The sequence below is a fragment of the Chaetodon trifascialis genome, chromosome 22 (assembly GCF_039877785.1).
Source record: "Chaetodon trifascialis isolate fChaTrf1 chromosome 22, fChaTrf1.hap1, whole genome shotgun sequence".
NCBI classification, from domain to species: Eukaryota; Metazoa; Chordata; class Actinopteri; order Chaetodontiformes; family Chaetodontidae; genus Chaetodon; species Chaetodon trifascialis.
The window spans coordinates 6224179-6246516 of record NC_092077.1 but is presented as its reverse complement, the minus strand read 5'-3'; the positions used below and the strand labels follow the sequence as shown (position 1 = coordinate 6246516).

General features: G+C 43.6%; 2 protein-coding genes across 4 annotated transcripts in view; both read left to right on the top strand.

Moving 5' to 3' along the window:
- arid2 (AT-rich interactive domain 2) overlaps positions 1-4593 on the top strand; it is a 34204-nt gene extending 29611 nt beyond the window's left edge. For both annotated transcript variants that reach the window (XM_070992045.1, XM_070992044.1), the window contains 6 exons: positions 1359-1513; positions 1607-1745; positions 1835-1920; positions 2171-2294; positions 2645-2736; positions 2918-4593. In XM_070992045.1, coding sequence (XP_070848146.1) covers positions 1359-1513; positions 1607-1745; positions 1835-1920; positions 2171-2294; positions 2645-2736; positions 2918-3029 — 708 coding nt within the window. In that variant the 3' untranslated portion in view covers positions 3030-4593. The remainder of the gene's footprint in view (positions 1-1358; positions 1514-1606; positions 1746-1834; positions 1921-2170; positions 2295-2644; positions 2737-2917) is intronic.
- A 1879-nt stretch (positions 4594-6472) lies between these two features.
- On the top strand, positions 6473-21190 carry scaf11 (SR-related CTD-associated factor 11). 2 transcript variants are annotated; one of them, XM_070992047.1, is made up of 15 exons: positions 6473-6652; positions 9525-9570; positions 9843-9988; positions 10473-10556; positions 11053-11132; positions 11217-11296; positions 11385-11422; positions 11523-11593; positions 11963-12088; positions 13912-14009; positions 14266-16488; positions 16962-17284; positions 19530-19631; positions 19828-19947; positions 20334-21190. In XM_070992047.1, exons 2-15 carry the CDS (start codon positions 9552-9554, stop codon positions 20427-20429), a joined length of 3606 nt encoding a protein of 1201 aa, XP_070848148.1. In that variant the 5' UTR covers positions 6473-6652; positions 9525-9551; the 3' UTR covers positions 20430-21190. The 2 variants fall into 2 exon arrangements, with proteins under 2 accessions (XP_070848148.1, XP_070848147.1); XM_070992046.1 differs by having other exon boundaries at positions 19530-19703.
- Positions 21191-22338: the final 1148 nt, after the last annotated feature.

Sequence of the window (22338 nt, the reverse complement as noted above, 5' to 3'; positions counted from 1 at the left end):
CACGGTACCATTAATATGTTGCTGATGTCTTCAGCTTTGGAATAGAACTAAATTAAATTGCCAACAGGGAGGCTACAGCAACAAAATCCAGAAAGTGCCAATGGCATTTTAGCACTAAGAACGGATACCAGCAATACATTCATTTAACGTTTTTCACTTCAGGTTGTGTGAGATTCCATTAAAGACACTAAAATGAGAGTCATGGGTAAATCATTCCATTGTGTATTGTTGTGGCCCTGCTAGTAGAGCACGGGCAACTCAAAACACTGCTCTACAGAGCCACTCATGGTCAGAAACTTCACAGGGTATGTTTTTAATATGGCTCCAGTTTTTGATTCTGAAATACAGTTATATAACTGAACTGAAGTGGCACATGATGCACTAGAGGTGCAATATTTTAGAGTCAGGCCACAGACTATAATCTGACAATAAAGTGGAATTACAATTGTTGTGCAGTTAGGAAAAGGGACTGGTATTCAAATTGCTGTCTGTTTAGGAACATTTATGTAATTCTGTACTTCTGCAGGGTGCATTTGCTTCCACTGTAAAAGCTTTAATATCATACCCCTGTGAGAAGGTGATTCTAAGAACAATAACAGATGAGTAAAAACAGTTTAATTGAGTATTTAACTCTGCAACAACAAATACGTGCTTATTGACCTTTACTTGTCATGTTGGCTGGAGGGGTTTGGGTGTGATGAGTTAATGCCTGGAGGTTAAGAAGGTGAGACCAGTTAAGACTATGTGGCTCTCACTGATACCCACCTCCTATAGCAAAGCAGCTGAGAGAACAACTTCTGCCAGTAGCAAGGCCTGGGTTACATCTCAGCCAACAAGACACTCCTCTTGAGAGAGAGAGAGAGAGAGAGAGAGAGAGAGAGAGAGAGAGAGAGAGCTGCAATCTACGTCATTCCTCTCATGTCATATGTGCAAGTTTGATTTTTTTCTGCGCTGTAATGGTTCTGTTGTTCCACGAGATTTTCAGGAACACAGGTATTCACTTGGAACTGTCTGAACAAGATGTCCTGTTGGTGTGATTATTCCAAAAAAACATTAGTTCACCAGTTGCTGATGTGTCACTTGTCAGTTGAAAGGTGTTATAATATTCTACATTCTCAACTCTGTTGATGTAAGAGTTTCTTTCATCTGTATGTAATCTTCATTTTTAGGTAAAAATTACAGTTGCAATTGGTGAATATATCTGTGCTAGTAAGCAAAATGTGTTGACTCATATGAACCTGTGAAGATCTTGATCTGTCAGGAACAGTTAATGTCTCTAAATGGAATGAGGGCCATCACTTGATGGTGTCTCCATTTATTTTCGATTAACATTTTGGACTTTTCGAACTCTTCCACAGCCTACCGTCACCCCGTCCCCGCCCCCTGTATCCCAGCCTGCACTGACAGGTAACCACAGCCCTCACCTCCCAGCACAGCAATCCCCCGCAGCACCACCAGAGCAAAGCAGGAAAGCAGGGCAGAACTTCAAGTGTCTGTGGCAGTCCTGTAAACGGTACGTGTCGGAGACAGGCTGCTGCTTGTTCATAATTATCCCGTGCTGAGCTGCTGTCAAGCATCTGCTGATTTGTTTTTATTTCTTCTCCAGGTGGTTCGAGACGCCATCTCAGGTGTTTTACCACGCAGCAACGCAACACGGAGGAAAAGGTGTATATGGAGGCCAATGTCTTTGGGAGGGATGTGAACCTTTCCCCCGGCAGAGACTGTCCTTCATCACGCATCTACAGGTAGGACTCTCTCCACTTTCTCTGTGGCTGGTGGTGGAATGAAATCCTGTGTGAGATTTGTCTAAATTGTTCTGCTCTTTCTCTTCCAGGATAAGCACTGTTCTCGAGAGGCTTTGCTGGCTGGACTCAAACTAGAGGAGCAGCAGGCGCAAAGTCCCAATCAGACTTCTTCCCAGTACATACACCTTTCTTTATTAATCCTCATACAATATTGATGCATGAAACACTTCATACGTGTTACCTCACCTCATCTCATTCAAGCATCGACTGGTTGATTTCATATGGCTCCACTGTGTCAAGATGGGCATTATAACAAGATGCAGTTTAAATCGTAGATAAGAGAATTTCCCCTCCATCAGTGAACTGATGGGGTGATTTGACTAATGACATTGATGTATTGTGTGTGTACGTGTTGTGTTGTAAAGGACTCCGCCAGCGGCAGGCAGTACTCCGGCACCGCGAGCACCGAAAGCAATCGTTAATCATCCGAGTGCAGCTCTCATGGCCCTACGCAGAGGCTCTCGAAACCTGGTCTTCAGGGACTTCACTGTAAGTACAAGGACGATGACCATTACCACATTTCTCCCTGATTTTCCATAAAAAAACACACACACACACACACACACACACACACACACACTTACATGACTGATAAAGCTCTTGGTTGGCAGATGTGAACTTAAGCTGCTCTGAAGCTTTTAAGAACAGGGTCGGGTTGACTGGAAATGCGGGGACAAAAGAACCTGGTCATTTTCAGGTCTTCATTAGATTGGAATGTGATCAGAAAAACACTCATTAGACACATTTCTGCAGGTTTAGACCACTGATTATCGTGAGAGGTGATACACCATTGTTACCTCTCTGTATCCATGAATACATGTGTTTGTTTCCTCTCCCAGGATGAGAAAGAGGGACCAGTGACCAAACACATACGACTAACTGCTGCCTTAACGTTAAAGAACATCGCCAAGCACTCTGACTGTGGTCGCATGTAAGTATCCTGTGGGGTTTGAGGAGTGTTGAGTGCACTTTCTGGTTTTTGCTGCTGCTTGTTTCTTTGCCTTGTGACCAGAAAGTTGTCCTGAATATTACAACACGTGTGACAGTGTAATGCAGTCCAGAACATCGACATTTCGTGGGTTGGTTTGATCATTCTTCTTCTTGTCCCGCAGGTTGGTAAAAAGGCATGAGACGCACCTCTCTGTGCTCGCACTAAGTAACATGGAGGTTTCCACCACGCTCGCCAAATGCCTTTATGAACTGACGCGCTCGCTCCAGGCTTAACGCCAAAAGGACAACCTCTAAAAACCCCACCACCCCGGTCCTCTCCTGAGACGAGAGGAGGAAGCCACCAGTGAGCCGTAGCGGGTCTGCAGGGGGAGCAGAGGTCGGGAACCAGAACAGAGACCCTCCTTCTGCCGCGCCTGGCACCCTCAACCCCCCACCTCATCCCTCACCTCCTTCCTCGCCAACCTGTGTTCATACCCCCGCCCTTCCCCAGCGCCTCCACACACACAGAAAAAGAAAAAGAAAAAAAAAAACTGCCACGGGGTCTTCCACCAGCTGCCCACAAGGGGGAGCTCTTTAAAGACTGCTTCCCCGAGGGACTCAACCGACGAAACCCCAAACACGAGCACATTTTGTTTAAGTTTTTTTGTTATTTTTATTCTTCTCTTCGTCCCGTGAACAGATGTGTGCGTTGGAGTGAGTGGCGGTCGGCTGAAGAGTACGGGTGGGTGAGGAGTGGGGGGGCGGGGCTATTCAAGGTATCCCACAGGGATGGGTGGAGGAGGACTCAGCTGGCTACTGGCGCAGAGAATTTTTTTTTTCTTTAGAAACTTGGTAGCTTGGTTTTCTTACTTGAGTCAATATATTTTCACTTATTTATTATTGAAATGAATACCATTACAATTAATGAAAAAGAATCTTGTAAATATGTTGTGAATATATATAAAGAAGATCCTCTTTCATGCCGATGCAGCCACTGGAGAACTTGCTCTGTGGAGTAATAGAAGCATTACTTTGGTAGGATTGAATAAAGTAGTATGTTTTTTTTGTTTTTGTTTTGTTTTTGTTTGTTTTTTTTTGCTTTTTTATGATCCCTGGTCACTTGTATCTAATGTGATTCTATACTCAGCAGTGGATGAATGTACTTAAAAACCTGTAAATAATTCTGCAAAGGTACTGATGCTGTAAAGCTTAGGGAGGGGGAAAAACAGTTTTTTGTGGAACTGTGACATTTTTTGTATTATAATACCTTGTAGAACTCATTTTGCTGGCTGAAAGAGTATGGAATAATATATCTCATGTCATTTTGTAGAAGAAAAAAAATATTGAAGGTATTCTCTTCCCTCCCTCTTCCCTCACACACCCTTCCCTTGACACACACACACACAGACACACAAGTAACATATATCCACTGTAAGCGTTTTGTCATTGTACGGGCACAGTGCGCGTACCAAAATTTTTTTGTATTTGTAAATTGGTTTAAATACATGGAGTTTTTATACAGGTTTTCTCCTGTGTTCTTTGCTTTACGTGCAGGTATGATATTTTCTTCACTACTTTTTTCTATCTTAATATAGTGTGGAGTTTTATTGTACTATTTTTTCATTCTTAATACCATGCCACATTCCGGCTCACGTCCTCAGACTGTCCTCTCTACCGTGTGTTGTGTAACATTTATGACTGCCTGTCGTATTAGCATCTGAGCGGGGCGACCCAACCATCCTCATTTCTGCGGTGTCAGTAGGATGTGTGACTATACATAGACCTAACAGTCTGTTAGAGATTGGCTTTATTTACTTTGGTGACTGTTTATAGTTTTTAAATAAAACACTGAACATTTTGCTTTGGTTTTTATGCTTCTTTCTTCTCCCCCACCCCCCCCAAATTTTCCCACTTTGCAGTCAATTTACAGCAAGCCAACGCTGCTGCAATTAACTGTTTAAATAGTTCAAATGAATGTAATAAATAAAGGATGACACAGTGATGTCGTATCATCCACTTTAGAATAAACTCAAATATATTTGGAAAATGTGAATGAAGGGTGCTTCAGTTGGAGAAAATCTTTTGTGGAGAACGTGAGTGAGTGTTTTCCTGGATTCATCACTGCTCCCTGGGTTGTGTTCTAAATACAAGGCGTCTGAACAGATGCCAGTGTTTTCAATATTCAGCTCTCCGTTTTTCGTGGCTGGTAGTTGGGACTTCAAACGGCCCTCTCGTCTGATATAACCTAACAAGCTCCATTTGCTGGCAAGCTCATCCTTTTGTTCTGTTTAACCACTGGACATTTTCCTTTCCTGTGGCTCGCTCCTTTCAACATAATTGAATTGTTAATGACTTTGCTAAGCGCTCCACTTCCCACCGCTCCAAAAACACTTTGTGTTTAATTTTACATTACAGTGAACTTGCTGTATTCATCAAAAGACTGTATGGTGTCACATTTTATTTGTGCGTAATATGACATCTTGAAGCTGAAATTTATTTTTGCTTCCATCTTTGTCGCTTGGTGCTTATTGCTGTGGTGTGTCTGCACACTGTGGGACTCTCTTTTCACTCATCGTAGCAATGCTCATTTGAATGACCCTTACTCAATTTTAAAAACTCCAACAGAAGGAAGGAGCTCAATTGGCCAAAAACACCTGGCTTTTAGGCTTCAGGAAGGTGAGCAAAGTCACTTCAGCTACTGTTCAGTTACTGTTCTAGCTATTTTGAGTGAGGAGACCCATCACACCTTGTTTCATCACCACAGAGCCTATAGTAGTTCCGCCATTTGTTTCCCCGTCATCGGATTTTAATCAGCTTGTTAATGCAGCAGACAGCGCAGGGGGCCTCCAGTGAGTTTAATCATGACTGCTTAAAGGCATCTTAAAGTATGAGCAAATATGTTCATGAGTTATGGCCATCTTCCTGCTAAGCCCTGCCCAAAGTATTTTGGTTGATAGCGGCCATGTTTTTCAACCGATCTTGCTCATTTATGATAGGAATGTATATCTCAGTCCTGCAACGATATGTGCCCATTTTGGAGTTCATACAGCAAAAATCCATCATGGTTGATCAGTTGAACTTGTGTGTCCAGTTTCAAGTCACTCAGACTTAAATAGTGTTACTTTTCTCCTCTGTGACCACTGGAGGGAAGTGAAGACTCATGTTGCTGAATACATTCATCTCAATATGACAATCTGTCTCCACTATTTTTGCTTTCTTCTGTATAGACTGTACACTGTGTTAGCTAATCACTTGTAGACACGGGAAAACAAACTGTTCTTCCTCAGGCAAAATTAAAGAACATGCCTTATCATGTCTTGTGTAGGTCACTGTGCTAGGACTATGATCAGTAGCTTAGTACAGATTTACCAACTTCTTTGTGCCAGTAGACAGTAGCATTACAGTGTTTTTATATGACTGGGCAGACTTGGATGCAGATCTCTCACACTTGATATCGAAGGTGTTTATTGGCACTACTTATAGTCACTTAAAACAAACCTGACAGTTACATGGCACATACATATTTGATTTGCTGATGTATTTGCCAAATACATCAGCAAATACAGGAGACAAGAAGCAAAGTATGTCAATTCTGTCCAATTGACCTTAACGCAGTGGAAGTTGAATCCAATTTTACGCTACTTTACCACCTGTTGCTGTGACTTCTTTGTAATGTAAACGCACCACAGGGATAAATCCACTCTGTTCTGTAATGCTCGGCGGTTCCGGTAGGGGGCGCCAGCTGCAAAAACTCTGAGCCAGACCGCAAGACATGTGGCTGGGACTTTCTGAAAGCTACGCTTCGTTTTTAGCAAAAAACAATATCCGAAGAGTGCGATTCGTCTGCATTTCAAAGAAGGAGTTTGGACGCTAAAAGCGGTTTACTAGGTGCGAACCAGCCGCAGCTACTCTCAAAGGTGAGTAACGACACTTACCGCTAGCTAACTAGAGCTAACTGCTAGCAAGCTAAAAGCGACGTAAGCAGGTGCTGTTGTTCAAAGCAGCTAGGAGCTTAGCTTTCTGCTAAATCCGCTCGCTGCTAGCTAGCTAACTTATGACCTTCAGTGTAATCATTGTGGCTAATATTAGACACTATTTAGCCGTGTTTGCTGCTATGCTAACAACAACCAGCTAGCTCTGAGGTAGCTGTGTTTTTAGCTAGCAGGAGCTGTCTGGCTAACCAACAACATCCATGTTGTTAACCGTCGTGTTGGCAGTGGTTGATCAAGTTGGTGCTAATTTTGTGTCTTCGGGAGTCAGGCCGTGCTGGTTCAAAACAGTAGCGAGCTTTCACAAGCACTTATCTGTCAACTCAACTGCTGTTTAGTTAGCTACGTCAATCACCCCAGTTCATCTAAATTAGCATCGGCTTTCCAAATGGAGCGATAGTGCTGTATGTCTTAGTCGAAGCGAGTGGCTCTTGGTTAATAGTCTGTGCTGACTTGCTTTATTTTAAGTGTTTGGAAATTAAAGCCCCCACCTCCAGAAGCCTTTAGTTCGATTAGTTCAACAATGACTGAAATCGAGGCTGAACTCGGTGTTTGCGGTGGGTTTATGCCGCTGATACAGCCAAACACAGTGAGTCAGAGGGAATAACATTTCACTTTCATTTCTCTGATGAACTTTATTATCACAACGTTTAAAAGTCTGCATTCTGACTGCAACTAGCAATGATTCATCCATCGACACATGTGTTGCACACTTTCGTGTAGTCCATCAATAATTGACTATAATAGTTTTAAGCAATGAAAATTCCCATCATCACAACCCCCCTGAGAAAAGACCACGCCATTAATATTGGCTAGAAATGACTTCATCACACATGTTGTATCATCATAGAAACACCACAGATATGCTTAATTTTAGACATTTTATTACACAGTAGCATTACATAGTTTGTCCACAAGAGAGCCACAAATAGTTTTCCAACTGTAAACTGTAGCTTAGTACATATCTTGGTCACAATTCTCTAAAAACTAGGGATCTGTCTTTATTATGTGTTTGTCAAAAACAGTCTAATAGGCTATTTTTGTCCCAATGTTCGTTGGTAAATTAACTTTTGTGCAACACTTTTCTTCCTTAGGAAAAAATAAATCCATCAGTATACATTTCCCCCCTTAAAAAGTGTTAATGTAATGTTTAATCACATACAGTTGTCTTTTTTAAATTCTCTATAATGGATAACCAGTGCATAACCAGGGCTGCATGTTAACGTTTCTGCACACAGCACTGATGCAACAGAGGTTGAAAGATTTGTAGCACAGGCCGCAAAATTGCAGCAAGACTATAAAACATGCAGTATTCCAATTTATCACTTCAAACAGGCAAACATCTATAATGCTTCAAATGAGGTGAACAAACCTCTGTGAATTTATGTCACCGTATCATTTATGTTAGATTCAAAATGTTCATACAGTATAAATTTGTTAAGGGATTTTGTTCTCTTGTTGGTGATTTACAGAAACCTGTCCTGATACTCAGTTAAGTTGTATTTATATATCAGTAAGCTGTCAAATGATCTCTGTCAATCATCTTCTAGTTTGTTAGTTTGTCAAAGTGTGTAACTGCAGTTCTGCACAACCACACTGATACACATGCTCTTCTTTCAGGGCCATTACTGCCCTGCAGGTCATTTAAAAAGTATAAAGACATTTAAATTGTCAAATTGCCAAACATGAGAGTGCAGAATTTTGGCATAGAATATTGGCAGACTTAATCCATCAATATGTCATTAATCCCAAAACATTAATACGCGTCCATAATAGTTTGTTGTTGTCTATACTGCAGCAGTATCCAGGCGAGTTCACCTTCTGTGTGTTCAGACAGAACACAAAGTGAATTTTAGAGGCGGTGTGGTTTAATAAAGAGTCAGTGCAAAGATGCGTTTCGATGCAGGTTTCATTCATTGGAATTTCCCCTCGTGGGACGAATAAAGGCATATTGAATTGAATTCATTTGTCGGGCACTTCAAAATCTGTTTTCATTTTCTCTACATTCAATTTTTTCCTCCAAATTCTGTAATTGCTGTTGGATGTAGCCCACCACATATTGACTTATTGATATATTATGCGTTTTAATGTTTTGCGTATTAACAGCTGCTAAAGTATAATTGGTGACCCATTTCAGCATTTTTATCTCTCTGAGCAGGCGACAGACTTGGCCAGAGCTGTTGTGTTCTGGGGTTGCCCATCCATCCGTTTATATGTACATTCGTACCTCTGTTCGCCCTGTACTTGTGCAGGTGATATCTCAGGACCGCCTTGAGGAAATTCATTCAAATTTGACAGAAACGTTTGCTTGGTGTCAAGGATGAATTTATTAAGATTTTGATGGTCAAAGGTCACTGTGATACGTAATACGTTCAGAGTCTTCCCTACATATGAGTCTGGAGGGACGATGTAAACTGCAGCTTGACTGTTGGTGGAGGTTCTGTGGTATTACGTCCCTCCTGTAAATGCACTGATTGTAGTGTAGCCTCTCCTCTGTAATGCAGGCCTGCTTATGCCATTAAGCTTGTAAGCGATGTCATGCAGTACTGTGTTGTCATTGCCTTTAAACATTTAGCCCTCTTCGAATGTAAACACTCCACTCTGACAGGTTTCAAATCACTTAAATAAATTGGTCTTTTATGGCATTTTCTCTCATGTCTTGGTGCTGTGATAATGAGATTTTAGGGTTATTTCCCTGTGGACTAAACAAAGTAAATAACCTAATGCACCCCATCAGTTGGACTCCTCTCCTGTGCATCAACACCTTCATCTTAATTTGCTCTCGTCCTCTGTGTTGTAGTGGTGATCAAGACAGTCCGGGGCAGACATGACTGGAGCTGGAAGTGGTGAGATTCTACACAGCACAACACTTTTTTTTTTCTTCCGTGTTTTCCAGATTGGAACGGATAATCTGCCAAATGAGAGTACACACATTGAAAACCTTTATCTTAGCGCTTCCTCTTTCTGTGTGTGTGTGTGTGTGTGTGTGTGTGTGTGTGTGTGTGTGTGCGTGCGTGCGTGCGTGCGTGCGTGCGTGCGTGCGTGCGTGCGTGCGTGCGTGCGTGCGTGCGTGCGTGCGTGCGTGCGTGCGTGCGTGTGTGCTTTCGTGTGTGTTTAGCTGGCCAGGGCCCGCCTGATGGGACGGATGCTGAGGAGGCGGAGAGGTGTCCGATCTGCCTGAGCCTCCTGGCTGGAGGCGAGCTCGCCGTGCCCGACAGCTGCTGCCACGTCTTCTGCCTGAGATGCCTCGTCACATGGGCCGAGGTGACGTTCAGTGCTCGATAACATACTTGTGAAATGGAGATATCAGAAGTAGTGAATTGTTGGTTTCTTTGTAGATAAAAGAGCTTGGTCTGTACCAGCTCTATATGGAAAGTGTCCTGAGACAACTTCTGTTGTGATTTGGCGCTATACAAATAAAATTGAATTGAATTGAATTGAATCCTATTTGGACTAACTGTTGGAACCTTTTTCATTCTAATATCTCAATTAACAAGTGTTTGTTTTAAGATTGAGCCAATGTTGTAGACTTTTTAGACCAATGGCTGATATTGGCCTTGTGCCACAAACAAGATTAAATTTGATTCTTTTAATGTCAAAAATAGCATCAAGTATTTCCCCAAGAATGTGATTAATGTCAGAGTGGAAAAGTCTGCAGAGCATTAGACCAGCGTGAACTGTTTACCTTTTAAACCGAGTGCCTTTTCAGATTTGTACGTTAATGATGTTTGTTGAACTTACTTTCCAGCTGCAGATGGCTCCTTCCTGCCCAGTGGACAGAAGACCTTTCAATAATGTTTACAGATGGGACGGGAATCTCAGCTGCGTTCAGGTCAGTCTGGGTTCCAGCACTGTTATAGGATGTCATGGCTGCGCTGCCTTTAAGAAGATGCCATTGGATGCTGTTGCTGGTAATCCAACGCAGTAATCTAAAGCTGTATATATAAAGTTCAGCTAAACTACGTGCTCTGTAAAGTGGATGTACTCTGACTTTGCATATACATGTCTGCATCCTGTAGACAGAGCCTCTTTGCATAAAGCCAATCAAAACGTTCTATTTTAAACATTTGCTAGTTGACTAGTTTGCACTTTGGAGCAAACAGCTTTAAATGTACCTGCAAATGTCAGTTTGTGTCGAATGCTGCGGTGCAGCACAGTCTGTCCTTGGCTTGAAAGCTACAGCTTACCAGTCAAAGTTTGTTTACGCTGCGCTGCTGTGCGCCAGCCAGGTCCGCTGTCAGTCAAGCATATGACGCCTCGACTGACCTTTATGTCACACAAAATGTTGTAATATTTCACACCACAATGAAATGTGTGGCTGTTTTAAGGTTCCTGTGCGGAAGCGGGCGACTCAACCTGAAGCTGAGATTTGCTGCTGTCGAAACCTGGAACAAAAAGTCTGTTTAAAGTGAGTGCGAGCCAGTTATTATTGTTATTTTTTAAGTTGATCAGAAGGTTAGGACCTAACAATTAGGTGTTGTCGTCTTTTCAGAAGTAAGCCTGCAAGAAGATTGAGACGGCAAAAGGTGGAGCGGAAGGCAGATGCCAAAACAAAAGGACTTGTGAGGAAATGTATGTTGAAACTCCTCTTCCTCCAGGATTATGCATGAGCCGCTCACATTGTGTCAGCAAGATCTAACTGTCTGTAAATGTCTTGCAGGTAACGATGACGACCCCTTGTCGCTGAGCAGAAAAAAGGTGGTTTTTTTCACCGTTCCGCATTCATGTTTGAGCGTTTGGTGCGGTGTTATCTCAGTGTTCTTCAGGATTTAGTCTCATCCATGTTTAATGTCTCCAGGTGAGAGGAACAGAGTGCTGTACATGGTCACCGTCTTCTTGTGTCTCATTAACGACATCGACTCAGGACATGTAAGTCACGCTTCCTTCTATGATGAATATTTTAACTACAAAGAATTAGGACAAATACAGGAGTGCACACTAGTAGTATTTCCTGTGGTTAAAAAAATCTGAAACTACCTGCTCTGGTGTGATGATTATCTGTCCTACTTGTTGCTCGGCTTTTATCTTATCAAAGAGAATTACAGACGCTCAGATTACAGAGCGAGCATTCAGTCAGGGGGGCAGTGGAATTCAAGAAAGCCCCCTGCTGGAGTGCAAAGAAAATGACTTCAAATGGCCAACTTTCAAAGTGGAACATGTTACAGATTACATTTTTTTTTTTTCATCATTTTTTCACGTGTAGACTGTAACCCTGATTGTGTTTTCATCCTCCTGCAGTGCAGAGCCTGTTTGGGTGACAGAGGACATACCGTATGACACTGGGTTCAAACAGTGCAAACCTCAGGCGCAAGATTGTCCGTGGCTTTCTCCTGCTGCTCCCATCCCGGCTAACGGCACCTCAAGGTAATGAAATCCCAACTGTGCACAAATACTGCTTTGTTTGCCCCTGTTGCTGTTGTGAATAACACCTGCAAGGTCATGTTCACACTAAAACAAGTCTGAAGCAGTTTCCTCCTCTGTGTCCAGTCTGAGTGGAACCAAAAACTGTGCAACGAGTGCATACATACAGTATATATACATTTGAATATGAGTTACACCACTTGCAGGAAAATATAAAGCCTTTAGGATTTAAGAGATGGGTGGTTTTTCTGGCTTTGGGAGCCAAATGGAAGGTAAAATGAAGGCTCTGTTGCTCACATTCAGTTCAGTCTTTGTGTGTTCTAAACCACAGAGGAGCACAGGCAGGTCAGTTATCCCGAGTTAAAGTCACAGGAAGTTCACTGCTTTGGTTCAGATCAAAGAAGCAGAGGAACATCTTTCACATGATTGTTAAGTCATCATGGATTTTGGGAATGCTGTGATTTCGCAGTCAGCTTTTATCCAAAGCGACGTACATATGAATTCACACCCCGATGGCACAGCATCAGGGGCAGTTTTGGGGTTCATTATCTTGCCCAAGGATACTTCAGCATGTGGACTGGTGAGGCCAGTGATCGAACCACCTCCTGATTGGCAGACGACCGCTCTACCTCCTGAGCTACAGCTGCCCTATTCGTCATACTTCGCAATAAACCATCAAAACATGACTTTGGAGTGTGAGCATTAGGTGTGCAAGGGTTTTAAATGTTCTGAAACACAACTATTAGAGCTAAAGTATAGAAACAGTAGTGACTCTTAAAGATAACCAGTGGACTCTTCGACCTCTGTAGTGCTATGGGATGCCTTATTCATGAGCAGTTCCTGTTTTTGTTTATCTCATGCATGTGCGTGATGCAATACAGCAGTGCGCCAAACAAAGGATTCAGTCTAGTAAACATAGATGTAAACATGTCAGGATTTAAAATGTTTGTGGAATTGGCTTTACCAATGTTGAGCAAGGACATGCATTCAACTCATTTGTTTGACCTCAAGGATACACACACACACACTGCAGGGTACCTTTTTAAAACCAGCATTAATACGAGCTGGTTTGCTGTTAAAAAGACTGGCAGCCATTTCAAATACAGCACAGTGGCTGTCTAATTTTACTCATATACATTCTGATTTCCTTTGGGTGGTAATAATTAACATGTTTTTTAAAGCAGAATGGACTGTTTCATTGGGCTTTTTGAAGTCCCTAGCACCACCCGCACCTCTCCACCCCAACCTCTGCAGTTAACAAATGCGTCGTCGGTCTGGCTTTCCGAAGCTGAAACGAAGAGTATTTGATTTGTGATATCTTCAGGCAGCGAGTTTTCTCTTCGTCACTCAAATTAAATCCATGCTCCCTTTATTGTTAAATGTTACAACTCAGCAGCAGAAGCCGGTCGCGCTCTGCCGCTGTCTGACCAGGCGCTCCCCCACGGCGACACAAATCAAACTGCTAATGAAGACGGGAGCTTTGCACTGTGTGCGCGGTGCCGTGTGAAAACTGTGGTATTCACAGCAATGACAATAACAGAAACTGTCTGTGGTGTTTGTTTCACCACGTCTATATAACAAAACCAGCATTCCAGTACACGTCTTCACAGTGTGTGTCAAGTTCAGTTTAAGTTTCACAATGACACACAAACACACAGTCCTAAAGTGATGTTTAGTAATATGAAGAATGAGTGGTATCAGTAATTCAGTCGCTGAGAGAAAATGTGTCAGTGCCCGTACTTTGTTTTCTGCCTTTTGTCATCAACAACAACAATGCAAGAGATTGCGTGGTATCTTTTATTTATGTTATATTTTTGTTTTTACAGGCAGAATTTCCATCCCAGTTGGAATCACAGCCCATTTCCATTTGGACTCTGCTCATCTCCTTTTACCTCCACTTCACTGTTTGGCCCTGGTCATTTTGGTGAGTCTTGTCTGGCAAGTTTCTGGTGTCAAGCTTTTTTTCGAGAAATGTAAGTCCATTATTTGGATATGAATGTTATTTAGAGTCTTATTTAGAAACTTCCTTATAAACAAGTCAACACAGAAAATGAAGCAATCTAGATGACGATATATTTCTAAGTGAGGTATAAAAAAAAGTTTGGTAGCTGCTCTTCAAGATTTTAAAGAATTGCTGATTGTATCTCTAAATGCAATTGGGCCTCATTTCTCTACCACAGTGTTTCAAGGTGTTGTCTGTGCCATCACGTGTCCCAAAGGAGGAGAGAAGAGGGGTGGTCGGGCATCAACCTCCAAAGCTCCTGCCAAAGAGGCTGAGTCTCTGCCAGCCAGGCGATCTGGACGCCACAGTAAAACCCAGGAAGAGCCTCCTGCATCTGACCCATCACCGCCACAGTCCAGTCTGTCAGACTCTGACTCGTCTACCGGCCAGTCCGCCAAGCCAGTAAAGGCTTCTCAGGCCCCAGCTAAGAGGAAGGGGAAACAGGTAACAAACCGAAAGGCCAGTGGGAAACGGAAAGCCACAACAAGGAAAAAACGATCCCCAGAAGTTGTTAGCAGCCCGGTAGTGAGTGAGGAGGAGGAAGAGGCTGATGGGGATAACACTGTGGAAAAGGAGGAGGAGGAAGAAGAGAAAAGTGATCAGGAGCAGGATTTGAACAACTCAGAGCAGCCACAGTCTGATGCTGAAGGGAGCGTCACTGAAGACCATGATGGTTTCAACTCTGCTGATGAGCAAGGAGATGCCGATCCTTTGAGTAATGATGTGGGACAGGATAGCGATGAGGCTCAGGAACAATCGAATGAACATGAACAGAAGTTAGATGAGGGAGACGATGACCTGTCTTGTCCCTCAGAGCATGAACCAGAGCCGTTAGCAGATGAATCTGAGGATGTCCAGAGGAGGGAGGATGAAGAGCCAGTAACCCCTGTTTCCTCTGGAGAGAAGGACTCTGAGAACAGGACTTCACCATCACCCTCTGACTCTCAGAGGGCTTCGCTGGAGAACCTGATGTCTCCACACTGTGAGGAGCAGGATGATGACATGGAGATCTGTGCAGAGTCAGAAGAATTCAACAATGAAGACTCTCCAAAGGAAGCGAAGGCTGAATCATGTGAGAATTCTCCACAGCCGCCTTCCCCCTCTGCTGGAGAGTCAGAGGATGACTTGGCTGTCCCAGAATCAAAAGCTTCTGAGGATGCTGCTACAGAAATGGTTGGATCAGAAGAGCCTTCAGTAGTTAACAGCTCAGGGGAAGGAACAAAGGATGGCAGTCCATCCAAGGATGACACTGAAGTTGTTGCCATGGACTGCAGTTCACCCATCAGTGAGCGTGGTAACGATCCTATTTTAGAACTACCGAAGGAGAGTGCTGCCGCAGCTGCTGCTGAACCTCCTGCTTCTGCAAGCCAAGATGCCAAGGATGAGGGTCGCAAGGACCAGCGGGAGAGAGAAAGGAGTCAAGAGAGGAAAAATGGCAGACAGCGGCGCTCTCGCTTCCACTCCCCAACCTCTACCTGGTCACCCAAGAGGGACTCCAAGCGGGAACCATCCAGGCGCTCTCGATCACGCTCTAGAGAACGTGATGGCAGCCCGCCCTCCAGCCGCTCATCCCGCGCTCGCAGCAGAGAAAGAGACAGGGACCGGGACGGTGAGAGAGACTATTCTAGGAGGGACCGAAGTCGTGAAAGGAGAAGGCGCCGATCCAGGAGTCGATCTAGGTCCAGATCCCGGTCTAGGTCTCGGTCTAGGTCACGATCCAGAACAAGGTCCTACAGACGAGGGCCTAGCCCTGAACGACCACCTTCCAGAGAGCAGTCTCCCCAGAGGAAGGACCGCAGGGGCACCTGGAGGTCTGGGCAGGGCAGTGGGTCTGGCGGTGAGGGACGGAGGTATCATGGAGGCGCTGGGCGCTTTGAAAATGGTGTGCCTACGGAAAGTTCCCCTGATCGCCAGGGATGGTCGGAGAATCCTGACTGGGTGACGGAAAAGAGTTCTGAATCTGATAACAGGAACCGCGACTCCAGTGCCGGCTCACGATGGGAAGACCACCGCAACAGAGGAGAGTCACGGGGCCGCGGTGGCCGGGGAGGGTTTGAACGTGGCCGGGGCGCAGGGCGTGGTGGAGGCAACCGTAGCTTCTACAACCAGCAGGAGGAAACATCCGACAACCGCTGGCAACCCAGAAACAACTTCTCAGGTACAGGCAACAATTCAGGGAATGACGCGTATAGCCGTTTCAATGAAAACCGTGGCGGTGGCAGGAGGAAAGATTCGGAGCCAGCAGACTCTATGCTTGACCGGTCAGGCTGGTCATCAGCATCCAGCTGGGCTGTTAGGAGGACACTACCCGCAGACGTTCAGGATTATTACTCTAAGAGGGAGAGAGGAGGACCCGGAGGCTGGAACCGACAAGAGGAGGAGCAGCCGACAGCAGCAACAGGTCAAAACCTTTTGAAAAGCAGGCTTCTCTGTTCAGTGATTTATAACTACTCCAAACACAGTACTGCTTCTGCTTTACAACATGCAAATTATGAAAGAGCAAGTAATAAATCAGCCTTTCCCTCTTAAATAGGAGCAGTAGTCATGGTGTGTGGGATTAATGTTCTCTATTAGGGTAATAGAGGGAGATCAAGTATCTCAACTGTGAACAGACATAATAAAACCCAGGAACCCACTCAGAAGTTGTTAATTTGTTCCTTTCTGACTCTCACAATTGTTTTACTCGCTCATATCTGTGTTTGAGTAAAGGCTATTTATTTGAGTCTGTCAAGAATCTTGTGCACAGTAATAAATAAATAAATAAATAAATAAATACAGTACTTTTAGTCAACTACAAGATGTGACTTTTAGCTGTCATAGAGGATGACAAATTCTTCCTGACAGGTTCTCAATTTAGTTTTTCTTGTTCTACAGATCCCTCGAAAAGCGAGCCTCCTCCCCAGGCGGTCTTGGGTAACGCTCCGGTGCCTGTGATGAACGTGATTCCTCCTCAGCTGAATGTTCTTCCCCATCACTACCCCATGCAGGGCCCGCGAGGAGCCTTGCCGGTCAGCTTGCAGCCTGCAGCACCGTACGCCATGCCTCCTCAGGTCCCTGTGCATCTCCACCCTGCCGTACCACTGCTTCAGGTCCCCGCTGTCGGCGCTCAGGGCCTTCCACCGCCGCCTCCGCCGCCCCCGCCCATGCAGCAAGGCAGCCAGACGACAGCAGCTCAGCCTGATGGCTACGCGACACAGGTATGGACTATTATGAATGTAGACCAGACTGGTGCTGGGGATGTGAGACTATGAATATCTGTCAGCATTAATATTGCTAAATGTTGAAATTAGTGATGGCGAGATGAAGCTTCTTGAAGCCTTGAAGCCTTCCAGCCAAATGGTTCACAAAAAGGTTCATTTTTCGAGGCTTCATGTGCGCACAAACCCCCCTGCTGGTCAAAGACTGTTAAACAGCCAGATATATTATAGGTGGTGATGGGTCATACCATGCCGACCTTGGTAATTGTAATTTTATCAATTTGCAATACACCCAAGACTGTCCTGCAGCAGTGCAGCCATGGGAATGACTGCCAAGTAAAATAAATCAATTCATCTTAATAAATACATTTCATGTATTGTTCATGTATAGTGATGTTTTTGGCGGCCTGTTTTAATTTTAGTCTTAGTCTAGTCTTTGTGTAAAGCTGTCATTTTAGTTTTTATTAGTTTTAGTAACGTTCATACTCTTTTTAGTCTAGTCAAGTTTCAGTCGACTAAAAGTCTGAGCATTTCAGTCTTATTGTAGTCAGAATTATCCGTGACTATTTTCGTCTAGTTTTAGTCAATGAAAACTGTATTGTAGTCTCTTTTTAGTAATGCAATTCTATTTAACCCAGTCAATATAGTATCTAGTAGTAAAGACAAAACCAAAATTTTCCTGTAGCCAAACCCATTTCACAATTCAAACAAGGTTGTCTTATTATTATATTATTGTTACCTTATAGACTCAAGAATACATCCTTTCCAGACATGAAGACGCTCTGATTTGAATTTACAACATATTTATTTTACCAACCAAAGCCAGCTGGCCGGCCATCGGCCCCGTTCTCTGTGTCAGCTGTCTGTCGTTAACGCTAACCTACCACAGCTGCATCTTCTAAATAACGCCGCGAGTGGGAACTAATGCCGGCGACTGCGCAGTGCGACCTGATGCAGCCCCTGAAGTGAGGCACAGGAAACAGAAATACTGCAAAATAATAACAACGTTAGAACGTTCCGTCTCATTTCGTTTTAGTCAACGAAACTGAAGAGACATTTTAGCAGAGATTTTATTTTGTAAACCACATTTAGTCTCGTTTTTATTCGTCAACGATATTGCATATTTGCGTCTTGTCTCGTTTTCGTCATGTGATAAAGGTTCGTTAACGACGATATTTAGTCATAATTTTCGTTGAAGAAAGCAACACTATTCATGTAAATGAAAATTTAGATTGTTGTTAGGTTGTTTAGTGTAGTATGGTATGTAACATGACAATACAATGGAATCTAATATTACTTGTCAAATGTTTATCAGTAAATAATTTTGTCAACGTTTGAATAACTCATGGCAGTTGAATTGAAACTGTTGCTGTGTTTTAACAAGGTAAGGGGCAGTGGACGTGCTTGTGAACATGAAGAGGGCAGTGAATTTGATTGTGCAACTTAAGGACTTCATTCATTCTTATTCAGAAAGAAAATATGCCACATTCCCCTCATTATTTTCATGCAAAGCACAAGAATGCCTCAGCATGGGTGAGGTGTTGTTGTACACCATTTCTTTAGCACACAACACACACTTCAGCTTGGATTAAAAGAAAAGACAGTGAAAAATATAGTACATTGCATAACAAACACAAAACATGTGTAATAATGTTACTGAAAGTGTACTTATTTTATTGGAAGAGATCAGATCAAAATGTTCCCACACGGGGGAAAACTTTCTCTTTCTCCATCAAAACGCACCTCTATGTCACACACAAACCAACAAATCACCAACACTAACCCACGAAGTGTGAGCGGATCTATTGCGGTATATAAATCGCACCAATACTCAAACCAATTCCTGAACCAGCGAGGGTTCAAACGTCATCAGTGACGTCATTCGCCCTAAACGACACAAGCTTCGATACGCGCTTCACAAAATACTTCCGGGGTTTCTCAACACAAGCTCCAAAGCGTCGGCACAGTATGACCCATCACTAGTTGAAATAAAATAGAATATAGCTACAAGCAGCAATTCCCAGTTCAAGCCCCTCATCAGATCTGTACCCAGATTTATGACAGATGGACAAATTTTAAGTCAGGTATGGCCATTTGCCTGCCAAGCCCCACCCTTTGCAAGGTTTTCTGGATGATGGCGGCCATGTTTTTCAACCAAACTTGATGTTTTGGTGTTGACATAGCCAAAATCCAGCAAGTTGTATTCATATTAACATGTTTATTCTAATTCTCTGGTTTCTCCTAGATGGCAAGTACAATGGTGGGTTATGGGAAACCTGCCCTTCTTCCAACCCCAACCAAAGCTGGTATTGCTGTAGCGACCCAGGGCCAGCTGCCACCCAGTCAGGTACTACCATCCTCCACAACTCAGTCCGGCCATCATAACAAGGCTCAAGCTGACAGCTCCAAAAAAGAGAAGGTATCCTGCTGCCACTGGTCTACCTGATCGTCAATCACAAACCATCTGTCGAGAACGTGTTCATTTTCTCTGCCAATTTCTGCCAGTTTATCTCAAGCCATCTCATGTCCTCTTTCTGCTGTAGAAACAACAGATCCAAGAAAAAGCTATAAATGAAGTGAAGACAGCCATCAAACCCTTTTACCAAAGGAAGGAAATCACGAAAGAGGAGTACAAGGAGATTGTCCGCAAAGCGGTAGAAAAGGTAAAAGCTTCTCACTTTGAGATTTTCTCACACGAATTGACAGCAGTTCATTCACTAAGCCCCACCCTCCTTAGTTACTGTTGCTACCCCTGTCAACATTCTGTTCTCGTGTCTGCAAATATGCAGTTTAGGATGATAAGGGTCACAGATTTGCCATTGAAATGCGTAGTAACTGTTACAAAGAAAATGTAAGTGTAGACTGACATTCCATCCTAACATAACCCTGTTTAGCTGCTTGTTTTATGTTCAGACAGTATGTTTCCCAAGAGAGAACACTAAGCAGTGTGTTTTGATGCGGTCTAAATGTCTTCAAATCCATTAACGAGAAAGACAGCACTGCTAACGTTAGCCTAAACTTGACCGTCACTGTGTTTTCTTTTGCTCAGGTGTGTCACAGCAAGAGTGGTGAGGTGAACTCCAGTAAGGTGGCCAACCTGGTGAAGGCCTACGTGGACAAATACAAGCACGCCCGCAAGAAATGAAAGCCCACCCTGCTCCTGGCGCGGTGGTGCCCTCACAGACCCATTCAGCTGCTCAAGTGCAATTTCCTCTAGCTGGAATTTGGCCTCCAAACTGAAAGACAACGGAGAGCTAACATTTTCTTTTTTTTTTTTTTTTGATATCTCTACCTTTTATTGAATGATGAAGATTTTTTTCTATAGATTTTCATATTTTGTTAGAAAAAGAATTACCCAATCAGAAATTGTAATGCAAGAGCCCTTTATTTTGCATAGGTGATGTGACTTGGGAACTACTGTAAGGAGCGCAGGGTAGCATGAGGGGCGGTGGGACTGTTCATACTAAAGATGCAACACTCAGTGAACGACAGCAGCTCGTGAAGTGTGGAGCCTCTCCCAGAGTGCCGGCTGGTACAGTGATTTCCTCCTCTGTGGCATCCTGATCGCATAGCTTATTCATTGAATATTGTCAATGTTCTTTTTTAAAAAATATTATATTTCAGATGAAAGCCTAGTTTAAACAGTGCATTGCCTTTACTAACCTCTGTGGCCCGGTGACGGCAGTCTGGAATCTGACTCTAATCAGGGCCCTGATTGGTTGAGGAGGCGCTAAGCAGGATGGCCAGTCAGCAGTGAGTGTGTAATGTAAGGCACAGATGCCGGGGAGGGCGGGGGGCGAGATCAAGCGGAATGAACCCTGCCTGAATGTGTAATAAATGTCAGTGGCTGAACATGAACGTTGCAAAGTATACAGAGAATAGTGAAATAAATTAGCTGCTTCCTGATCTGCTATGTGTGTTTGTCAGAGGCTTCACATGAAGGGAGGAGACGCCTGGAAGTGCGTCATGGTTGTCTCCATCTTTGTCGCTGTGGTGTTTCTGCTCTGCACTTCCCAGAAATCACTTAAAATCACTTTTGAAACTGTGTGGTATTGTGATGTTTTCTTCGTTTAAACACAATGCCCCCCTATTTTTTCCAAGGAAGGAATCAGAAGACGGCAAGTGGAAAGTTTCCATTGATTGAATGTGAAGGATGGTGCTGCACTGTTCTAATACGTAATATAACTGTTAGATTCAGACAAGTAAAGAAAACAAAACCTTAAATTTCCAGCCAGATTTTTTATTTTTATTGTCCATTTGGGCTGATGTGGTTCTTCAGCTGCTAAATCCTGCATTATGTCCATCACTTGCTCACTGTCTGTCTGTCTGCTGTTGAGCAGGTAGCGTACACTGGGCTTTTTAGACCTTTTATGCTGCAAACTGCTACCTTGTGCAGCCAGAAACGACAGCATGAGAGGCATGAAGGTGAAGCAGAACTAAAGCTGCAGGCAGATGCATTAACAATGAGCTGAAACTCACTATAAAGCACCAAAAATGTCAGCAACTATTGCTTTCAGTCATATATCTTCAAGAAGTTTTTCAAATGTCTGAGTCACAGCTGATTATTAAAGGGCCTGCAGGTGCTTCCAATTAATCTGCCTAATTAGACCTGAGGTTGGTGTGGGTGAAGCTTTGTCGGGAATTGTGACACAAGAGTCTCTGAACAAATAAGAATTGGTCTTTTTTCGCTGAAAAATACATTTTGACAATTTTGACATGACGCACACACACACAGATTCCATTCAGCTGCCCCAGTTTGAGCGTCCTGGTTTTGTGTGTATTGGTTCACTGTCATCATTCACTCCATCATGGTTTACACGTCTCAAACTCATTCCACAAAGGGCCATGTGGCTGCAGGTTTTTCCTCCAACCAATCAAGAGCATGCAGTCTGACCAATCAGCTGTCTGAAGACTGAGATCAGCTAATGAAATGAGCCCAGTCTGGTGTGCTGCTGCTTGGTTGGAAAGAAAACCTTCAGCCACTCGGCCCTCTGTGGAACGAGTTTGAGACCTGTGGTTTACTGGAACACCTTGACGGACATCGTTAATGTCAT